This window comes from Saccostrea cucullata, unplaced genomic scaffold (genome assembly GCF_032062105.1).
Source record: "Saccostrea cucullata isolate Sc308-1 unplaced genomic scaffold, CSIRO_AGI_Scuc_v1 ctg7192, whole genome shotgun sequence".
In the NCBI taxonomy this organism is placed as follows: domain Eukaryota; kingdom Metazoa; phylum Mollusca; class Bivalvia; order Ostreida; family Ostreidae; genus Saccostrea; species Saccostrea cuccullata.
In genome coordinates this window covers 14,675-26,100 of record NW_026928430.1, presented here as the reverse complement: position 1 = coordinate 26,100, position 11,426 = coordinate 14,675, and the positions used below count along the sequence as shown (strand labels likewise).

Below are 11,426 nucleotides of genomic sequence, written 5' to 3'. Positions count from 1 at the left end.
TTTACAGACGACACACGACAACCAGACACTCCTCGAACAGAAAAACTCAGGCGATTTCATCTTTAAAAGATTTAAACGATGATGACAATAACAGAAGAATTTGAAAAGATACAGAGAAAGTCTATGACGTCTTGTACCTTAAACATTTTAGATTTATGCGTACTAGTATTTACAACCAAAATAAGTCCAAAAATATATTTACCAATCCATACTGTCCCCTTTTTCATTTTTTTTGTTTGCATAATTATGATTAATAAAAATAGGTTGTGAATCATATAGAAATTGAGGAGGTTGTACATGTAAGGACAGTCAATGAATGACTATAGCTTCTCTGTGTTTAAAAAATTCTAAAGAAAGTCTGCTGTAATTACTTCCACCGGAAACCAATACACAGGCACGCATTTGTATTTCAACTATACCACACTCACTTTAACGGGACCTCTGATGCATAATATCAAAAGAAGTTACATGTATTACTAAAGAAGTATGATGTAAATCATTTTCTTTGAGTGATGTTCTTTATGCTCTCAATGAGCTTTGCTTGTAATGTAAAGGTATAATGTACATGTATAACTTGATATATCAGGAAGTAGCATCCCCTTCCACAATTCCGTATAATCAAGTATTTTTTAGTTGAGGGTGGGAATTTTTTACGAGAAAATCTGCGGACTTATGTGGATTGGTCTTATTTCCATTTCATGCCAAGTGCACTGTACCTGCATTAGATTTTAGCATTGATTTTAGCAGTATTTATATGAAGTTGACATTAAAAAAAATGCTTGAGTTTCTGATTGACAATGTATCTATGTGATGTTTGGAGATCAGGTCTTCCAACAATCTATTGGAATTCCCATGGGTATCAATTGCGCCTCGTTATATTAGCACACCTATTCTTCTATTTATATAAAAAGGAATTTGTCCAAAATCTTAAACGTGAAAAGAAAACACTTGCCGTGGCCTTCTACTCGACATTTAGATATATCGACAGCGTATTGTCAGTTAACGATGGTTATTCCCATTCTTATAGATCTATGTCAATACGATATATCCCTGTGAACTTGAAATAAAAGATACCCAGGGGCGTAGTATCCGGGGGGGGCCAGGGGGGCCTGGCCCCCCACACTTTTTTTCCCAACCTTACTTACACTATAGGAAATGTTAATTCAAAGCCTGTTTGGCCCCCCCCCCCCACTTTTAGAAATGTACCGAAAATGTAGTATAAGAATTGGTACTAAAATACGGAAGCCCGTTGGTGCCACGTACGAAAAATATTTTATCTGGCGGCCGCCACATGATTTATATGGCGGCCGCCACTTCTGTATCTGGCGGTCGCCACTTATTATTTGGCGGCCGCCACTTATATATCTGGCGGTCGCCACTTATTATTTGGCGGCCGCCACATAAATTATTATGTGAAATGTGAGTGTCTTTGTTGGGTTAAGATATGATGGATGTTGACACAGCCGCTGCTTATTGATACAAAAATTAATGATAAAAAAGAATTCTTAAATATTGGAACACCATTCTTGGAAATCCAGAATGCAAAACTTTATTTAGTTCTCAAATCAAATATTAATCTGCTCTATGCAAAAACATATCTACTAGAAGTGTGGTTTGGAGTGTCGGGTCCTAATAATCTCTTACAAGTTTGGTTGATTTTCACACTGTATACACCTCTGAAATCACAGGTTAAAACATGCGCGCGCATCAGGTAGCCAAATGTTATCTGGCGGACGCCAGATAAAGAATGTGGCGGCCGCCAAATATTATGTAGCGGCCGCCAGATAAATTATGTGGCGGCCGCCAAATATTATGTAGCGGCCGCCAGATAAATATTTGGCGGCCGCCAGATAAATTATGTGGCGGCCTCCAAATATTATGTAGCGGCCGCCAGATAAATATGTGGCGGCCGCCAGATGTTATATAGCGGCCGCCAGTTAAATATTTGGCGGCCGCCAGATAAATATATAGCGGCCGCCATATAAATTTTTTGGCGGCCGCCATATATTAAGTGGCGGCCGCCAAATAAAAAGTGGCTGCCGCCACATAATTATCTGGCGACCGCCAGATATATAAGTGGCGGCCGCCAGATAAAATATTTTTCGTACGTGGCACCAACGGGCTTCCGTACTAAAAGTAGTTAACGCTGAAAAAAAGTTAACCTACCCCCCCACCCCCCACCCCCACCACCACCACCACCACGAAATAGGAATTTCTACTTCGGGCAACTTTTCCCTTTTTTTTTTTTTTTTTTTTTTTTTTTTTTTTTTTTTTTTTGCTTGTCAACTTTTTCAGGTAAGTAAAAAAAAATTTTTCTCTGCCTGGCCCCCCCACTTTCAAAAACGATGCTACGCCACTGATACCACAGAGTCTGACATAAACATCTCTTTCATATTTGGATATTTTACTTGAAAAAGACGTTAATGGTAATCTTACAAACAAGCTCTATAACAAACGTGGTGACTTTAACTTTTCAATCGTCAACTTCCCTTACTTACGCACCAATATACCTGCATTGCCTGCGAACGGAGTTGATATCTCCCAGTTGATACGCTACGCAAGAGCATGCTGTACGTATGTTCAATTTATAAAATGAGGGAAATTATTGACAAACAAGTTGATGTCATACAAGAATTAATATCAACAGTCTCGTTTAAAGTCATCAATAGAACTATGGTCGATACAATGACCTTGTCAGCAAATACATGCAATTTATTATTGAGTCAAAAGAATGCTGACTGACGATTTTCATACTTATTGTTAGTCCATTATTTACACAGTAAATTGACGACGGATTTTTCCGTATCTTTCCGATCATGACAAGGAGCACACGGCGGGTACGTGTGACTGGTCAGCAGGAGATGCTCTCTCCTCCATGGTACCTATAATCCCACCTCTGATGTTTTAGAGGACCGTGTTTGCTCTGCTGCTATTTTGTATTGTTTTATGGACTTTGAAACTTGAATACTGTTCGTTATTTCCATATATATTTCATAATAAGAACAAATCATTTCGATTCGAGTAAAAGCCTTTTTTTCCGGAAATGTTCAAGTCACAACTTCTCCGATAAGTTTTGATGACGTCATAATAGCATGCCATCATAGTACACTGACGTCACAAAGGTTGCGAACCATTGATTTGATTTGTGTACAAAGTGCCATTCGAAGACAAATTTATTACGAAACATTCTTAGATTGCAAAAATGGAGAGACGAGGGGAAAAGACATTTGAACACCGCTTACGGTCAAGCTTGCTAAAATATGTATTAAAAACAAACTCGAGGACGATGACGCCTGTGGTAAGCTTTAATTGTTAAAATGTTTGGATGTATTATAATAAAGGATACTATTGGCAATATTATCAGTTATGAATACAATATGAAATGAAAAAAAATAAATAAGTAACTTATGGGGAGAAAATTATCAGTAATAACTGGATAAAAAACACTTTTTAATAAAAATTATAGCAAGGAAGAATCTAACCTTTTCTTTCGTTTTTTCCAGAGAAAGAATATTCTTCAAATCTTGATGTTTTTGTACGGGGAGGAAACAACAAGCAATGATGCTGGATTTTCTTATTCCAACGAGAAAGACGTCGCTGGTAAGATACGGATTAACCTCACATTTCCTATAGACCCTACTTGTACCAATGTGTTAATCTATTCTTTATATCATGAAAATGACATCATATAAATTTATTGTTTTATTCATTTATAGATCAACAAAAGAAGTACGTTTTGTTTGCCTTCTTGTTTATGGAAGATCTAATGAAGAATTCTGTGACGGCTACAGACCTATCGACACTTCAAAGAATGTGGGACCAGCACCTACTGAATCTGGCCAACAGTGGTATGTTTGTATATAAAGGCCAATTATAAATTCAAATCAATGAAGACCTTTTTTAAATTATGGTTTCATGCACATTGCGATTTCAATACATTTTCAATTTTAATTTTAATGAACAATATTGCACAAAAGTTTACTTTCTTTTCAAATTTTGACTTGTGAAACAGTAATGTACGGCTTATATCACATTTCAATCATTTCTTGTATTTAACAATAATATATATTGTATATTATTTGTTCAGGAAACACAAAAGCAGCTGAAAATTATCAGAGAATTCTAGAAGACAGCGAGGAAACAATTTTTAATGTAAGTATTTACTAGTAACATAACTATACTTAAACCTACAACACCAATTCAAATAATTTTCCTAAATGCATTAATCAAGATTCAGACACAGTAGTAAGTCAATATATATATTTTAACCTATGTTATTCCAGATCAAGAGATTTCAACGTCAACTCTGTAAAACCAGAACTTTCTTGGCCAAGAACAAGGACCCCCAGCCACAGGAGCTAGGCTCCACTTTCCGGTTCAGAAAATCACACTTGGTGGAGAGGATGACCACAAAACTGAAGAAGCTGCTACATGTACAGCGTGACCCAGACGATTTCTTCATGCTCAAGTTCATGGATGTGAACTAATTACTGGGAACTTGGGACAGTGACAAAATGGAAGAAGCTATGACTGTGTCAATTCATGACTTTTGCTTCCTGATCAACAACCATCATCATTGTCATCACTACATCTACACTCTAAATATAAAAGATGTAATATTTTTTTCCTCACTCTTTTTTTTTTCCACAGAGAATCTCATTTGTTGTAGTGGCGTTTTAGTCACATACATTTCCATGATTCCTTTTTTTTAACATTACACACCTATTTGTTAATCGTATCCATCTTCATTTTGAACAAATAATTTATGTAAATAAACTCATTGATCACCTTCCAATTTGCTCTCTCTGCTTCTTTGACTCAATAATGAAACCCACAGAGTCAACTCTAAACCAGAGAGTCACTAATAGATTGAATAATGTATAACTTAACATGTTGCACGAATCTGATATGCTAAATATTGTAAGAGACAGTTCTGAAGACAAAATGTGGCTCCTAATGCAGTTATAACACTGATATCTCCAGATATTGGGATTATTTAGCCCCCTTCTTTGGGTGGGCACTAGCTTTACAGGTAAGGTCCTATCTTTACGGGCCAGGTCCAAGCTTTACAGGGCAAGTCCTAGCTTTACATGACAGGTCCTAGCTTTACAGGACAGATCTTAGCTTACATGACAGGTCCTAGCTTTACAAGACAGGTTCTAGCTTTACATGTCAGGTCCTAGCTTTACAAGACAGGTTCTAGCTTTACATGTCAGGTCCTAGCTTACATGACAGGTTCTCGCTATCCATGTCGAGTCCTAGCTTTTACAGGACATGTTCTAGCTTTACAAGACAGGTTCTAGCTTTACATGTCAGGTTCTAGCTTTACAAGACAGGTTCTAGCTTTACATGTCAGGTCCTAGCTTACAGGACAGGTTCTCGCTATCCATGTCGAGTCCTAGCTTTACAGGACAGGTTCTAGCTTTACAAGACAGGTTCTAGCTTTACATGTCAGGTCCTAGCTTTACAAGACAGGTCCTAGCTTTACATGTCAGGTTCTAGCTTTACAAGACAGGTCCTAGCTTTACATGTCAGGTCCTAGCTTTACAAGACAGGTTCTAGCTTTACATGTCAGGTCCTAGCTTACATGACATGTTCTCGCTATCCATGTCGAGTCCTAGCTTTTACAGGACATGTTCTAGCTTCACAGGACATATCCTAGCTTACATGACAGTTTCTAACTTTGCAGGCCAGGCCCTAGCTTTACATGTCGATCAGGTTCTAGCTTTCCGCATCTCTTGTATGAATACAAGCGTTTATAATTCCAAAGCCTTCAGTTTACAAGGTACATGTATCCTTGTGGTGGGACATTCTCATTCTATTATATATTATGGCAGAGTAATCCATTGATTTTTGAGAAGTATAAAAATAATTGCATATACAAGTATCTGCAAAGCTTTATGTCAACATTTGAAGTAATGAAAAAAGACCAAAGAGGTACTGTTAGCAGTGAGCTAACTAAATGATACCCCGCCTCCCATATGAATATAATGGCGCGGTGTCCATGTTTTGCTATGGGAAACCCAAAATATGTGTCGGATCAAAAAAAAAAGTAAAATAGGAGGTGCACAATGGCAATATGTAATAAATATTCTGTGAAAGTATCATCAAATTTCATTCAGTGGTAGGAGAGGAGTTGCAGATAAGAGATGCCAAAGCGTAACGGACAGACGGACGGACATCACGATTACTACATACCCTTACACTTTTCAAACGGGGGTATAATAATAATTTCTCTGCATGCATCTCATTAATAAAGATTCAGACACAGTAGTAGGTAAGCCAATATATATTTTAACCTATGTAAATAGACTAAATACAGATCAAGAGAGTCAGCATCGACTCAGTGACATCAGGGAATTCTTGGCTAAGAACAATGACCCGCTGCCACAGAAGCTAGGCTCCACTTTCAAAAAGTCACACTTCGTGGAGAGGATGACCACAAATCTGAGGAAGCTGATACGTGTAAAGCGTGACCCAGAGGATTTCTTTATAATCAAGTTCCAGATTACGAACAAATTCAGGTTGGCAAATATGAATTCTTTATGATTAAGTTCCAAGATGTGAACTAATTTGTGGAAACAACTGTCAGCTAGTGACAAAAAGGAGGAACTTCAAACTGTCATTTATGACAATTGATCAGCAATCTTTCACAGCATCGGATAAGACATCATCCAAAGTATCACCAGTGTCATCATCACAAAGTAGCTGTGCATCGTGGATATTTTACATCAATAGACTTAAGGTATGTCACTCGTCAGCTTTTTAGAAAAGTTCACGCAGAACCTCTTACTTAAAAAATATTTTTTTTAAATTCAATTTTTATAAAATATTTATATTCAACAATGTAAATTTTTTAACATTCATAGAAAAAACTGCTTAAAAATTTACAAAGAAGCAAGATTTATGAGGGACTATTTCGTGTGGTGGAAGGATATTCAGCAGAAAGGATGAGGTGACTTGCGGCCCCTCGTATACTGACAAAAAATTAAATGTCTAAATTTTACACAATTTTTTGTAGAATACTATTTTTAACAAAATAAGAAACGTGATTTGAAAGATATAGATCTTTTATCGGGGTAGGGGTATCATGTTTACATTCAATTCCCATTGCATTTTAACCCCGCCCCACTCTTTGAAGCCCTTAAAATATACGAGCGCATTTAGGTACAATTTTCTCCTTTGGCTGGTCACTGTATTTTATTGAAATCTACCTATATGTGAAAGAAGAAAATTGTACCTAACTGCGCTCACATGCTATTTTGAAAAAAATTGTAAAATCTAGTTTGCCTTTCCCATTATAAACAGGTCGACGGAACTAGATTTTCTGACGTAAAATTGAATTCATATGCTAATCGAGGCACAGGCGATACTTTCTAACTGACCAATCAGCTAAATGAAATTCGTTACGAGTGAGTACCACAAAAATACTATGGAAACATGCTTGGAATTTTACTGCTTTCCGATATTTTTTTATGCATTTGAGTCACAGATTAGACACGGATCTACATATGTACCATTTCGGAGACCTCTGTAAAATTGATATACAGTTACAAACAATTGATAGAATATACATGATATACATTAGTTTAAAGTTTTGTAGCGTGTTTAGTGAGCAATTCGCTAGGTCTACACGTATTCCCGAGTATCGGTGAATACAAGTTTCATTTGCATTTCTTATCCTAAAAACCATAAATGCTGAAAATCCATGCGTATTATTAAGTATAAACAGCATTGGCTGACCATTATAAAAGTTTGAAATGTAGAAAAGGACAACAAGGTAAATTTACCTAAACCACGTGTCTGCGATAAAATGTACACGTAGTAGACCAGCATGTTTTGTTGTTCTGTCATCGGACTGGACAATGACTAAGTGCGAAATAATAACAATAGCCATATAAGGTCTTCTCGGACACGCATATCCCTCTATTGTACTAAGACCCGCCCATTCTCTTGCCATAAAAGAAAATATTCTCACAAACCTGGCCGAATTTAGCTTTGATAGGGTCTAAAAAATCAAAGCTAATGCAGTATTCCTTATAACTAAAATGTGTCTGAACTATTGAAACTATTCAAAATGCGTCGTATTTCTTCACTCATGTTTGAAAACTACCTACATCGTTGTAGATTAAATATAATTCGTCGTGGAAAAAGGGGCCCCAGATAGCAGTTATGTCACATCATCCTTTGACGAGTGACTTACCTTAAATCATCATTAATTTTTGTAGCATTAGTCATGTTGGTATCGGATATTTCATGGTAGTCGTATCTTCATTTTCTACAGCACCTCATTTCCTATTGCGGCTTTCTAGTCAATATTTCTTCATTCAGAACACCCCACCCCCCCTCCCGTGATTCTCAGTTTAAACAATTTAATTTCAATTTGCATGATAATCATCTTCAAATTCTATGACTAATAACGTCTGGACCATTGAAAAAACTGTATATTTATTGTGCACAAAAATTTGCGGTTGGTTCTGGATTAATTCTTTCAAATTCTCTGATGTAAATCTCAAATGTAAAAAAGCTTAATTTCAAAACATCCTTAATTTTCTATCAAGTACTCTCGTATATAATTGACATCTGCGCGATACGAAAGCCCATTGAGCTCATTTTCGTAGTTTAAAAAAAATAATTTTTCGCGATATAACGCGTAACTTTCGCGTCATAAAGCGAAACTTTCGCGATATAACGCAAGACTTTCGCGAATAAACGCGGAATTCTCGCGAAATTACGCGAAACATACGCGAAACTTTCGCGATATAACGCGTAAGTTTTGCGTTATAACGCGAATCTTTTGCTGTTTAACCAAGACATTTACATAAGTCTTAACTTTCTTTTGATTTTGTGATCTTGTTTATTCATTACAAAGAAAAGCAAAAGGCCATTTTGATCTTCGACAAACACAAGCTACAATTTTTAAGTTTTCTTGCTACTGAATCCAACCCTTTCAGACGTTTTTTTTTACACTCTCAAGAGAATTTGAAATAAAATTATTAAGATTAAGATCTCAGAAAATTAAATGTGAGTGAACAATGTGTCATTGCAAGATCTTAACGTGTCATATGATGTTTTTAAGTAATAAATATAAATGGATAGTGTTATTTGAAATTGATCGACGAGGAGGGGTCTACTTTTTCTTACATGTAATTTTTCTCCAATATTTATATATCTGAGGGGTAATTGAAAAGTTTGTGGTTTAGCTCCATAAATCAAAACTATTAAGGGTCTACAGCAAACAAACTAGAGTCTTTACACTTTGAATTGATTGTCAATGTTTTCGTATATAAGCAACGGAATGACAACGTGGCGCAACCTCAAAATACGATGTCGTATTTCTACAGTGAATCTAACGGAGACAAATGAAAATTTCACATCTTATTTTCACCCATGTGGTTGGACACAATTGACAATTTTACCTTAGTTTGGGTTAAGCTATGTTTCTACGAGGTATAATTCTTAATTAAAAATGATGGGTTGCTTAATTTATTAGTGGTACAATTGTAGTGAATGTTACCGATAAAAATGCTTGAGAAAGTCTCAAGTGGAGACTTTCCTTCGGTAAAAAAATAAATCTAAAGAATTTCTTGAATTTAACAACTGAAAAACAGGTACAAGAAAATAAAATTCATTTTATTAATTGGTAGGGTTTTGAAAGAAAAAAAATTGATGACTATTCTATCCTATTCATGAACCATTCGCACATCATTTTTTCCAGGACATCTTCTGAGGAAATGATAATTAATTAAGAAATTCGTGAAAGATCATGTCAGCGTTCATGTTCTTATCTGTCAGTGAAGATCAAGGTTCCTTAAAACATTAATATGTGCATATAATTTCGCGAAATAACGCGAAACTTTCGCATTTATTCGCGGAAGTTACGCTTTATTACACGAAAGTTTCGAAAGTTACGCCTTATAACGCGAAAGTTTCGCGTAATAGTGTTATATCGCGAAAGTTACGCGTTTATTCGCGAAAGTTTCTCGTTATAACGCCAAAGTTACGCCTTATAACGCGAAACTTTCGCATTATAACGCGAAAGATACGCGTTTTTATGCGAAAGTTACGCGTTTATTCGCGAAAGTTTCGTGTAATAACGAGAAAGTTACGCGTTTATTTGCGAAAGTTTCGCGTTATAACGCGAAATTAACGCGTTTATTCGTGAAAGTTTGCGTTATATCGCGAAAAATTTATTTTTTTAAACCAACAAAAATGAGCCCAATGGGCTTTCGTAGCACGAAGCGCGTTAGATTGAATTATCTACAGGCACCTGAAGTATGGATAATACCCCTCTTTTTTAATGAAAAAAAATGTAAGAGTGTCTAATATCTCAAAATATAAAATTTCCCCGTCAAACACATTTAAAAGAATGACCCTATTCGGTATAATAAAAAGTGTATTTTTATTATACCGAATAGGGTCATTCTTTAAACGTGAGAAAAAGTAAAATTTGCTTGAATAGAACGGCATATAGATGTGTTTGACCGGGAAATTTTATATTTTTGAGATATTAGACAATCTTACATTTTATTCATTAAAAAAAGGGGGGGGGGGTATTATCCATACTTCAGGTGCCTGTAATTATCTTGAATTGCAAACAAAATTGGCAGTTTAAAAAAAAAATTCGATCATCTCAATCATGTCAATGTTAGGTCCAGGAGAACTATTAACAACAGTTATTAGGAATGTTTGTTGTGGAAACAGTGATTGAGTGAAAGAAAAATATGTAAGGATCACACGGTTAGTAATATTTTGAGATGACAATTTGAAAAACACGGAGAAATAAATCGCAATAGCGCACATTTTGTGCGAAATAAATATACGGTTTTTTCGGTGGGAAGCTCCTGTATATAGCTCATCGTCCAAAGCAACGTTCCGGAGTACGTATCTGAAAGATAGATTCCAATATCAACTTTTTTGCGGGAGTCGGTAGTCGGTACTTCCAGTTAAAATTGCCATCAGAAATGAATTCAAGAAACCATGGAAGAGTATAATATAGTTTCCTTTTTTTAATTCATTTTATTTCTTGTATTACAAATATTAACAAAGACGTATGTCTCTTGTTTAACTTGTTTTGTTTTGTTTTCTTGTCAAGACATTTCTGGGTAGGAAATTTGTTGACTGGGGATGCCCACAAACACCACTAAATGTTTTCCCATAGACTTCCATACAAACTTGAGCCCCGGTCACTCATACATATATTGAATTTCGGGCAAATGGCCTTTTTGTCGTGAAAGTTCGAGATATTGGAAAACAAAACATGACAGAAAAAATATACCGTCACGCGGCACTTTTACTTTCAATTTCCATTTGTTTACAACAAGGTGCGTTTGACACCAAATGAAAATCTCTAACCAAAGGGCACCCCTCCTTTCAAATTTTTACCTGTAACTCCTACATATCTCAAAGAAACCCAAGTCTTGATA

General features: G+C 35.9%; 1 protein-coding gene across 1 annotated transcript; it reads left to right on the top strand.

The window, feature by feature from the left end:
- The first annotated feature begins 3,181 nt into the window (after positions 1 to 3,181).
- Positions 3,182 to 4,738, top strand: LOC134277535 (uncharacterized). Its single transcript, XM_062759861.1, has 5 exons — positions 3,182 to 3,298; positions 3,504 to 3,600; positions 3,717 to 3,848; positions 4,088 to 4,152; positions 4,284 to 4,738. Exons 1-5 carry the CDS (start codon positions 3,203 to 3,205, stop codon positions 4,485 to 4,487), a joined length of 594 nt encoding a protein of 197 aa, XP_062615845.1. The 5' UTR covers positions 3,182 to 3,202; the 3' UTR covers positions 4,488 to 4,738.
- Positions 4,739 to 11,426: the final 6,688 nt, after the last annotated feature.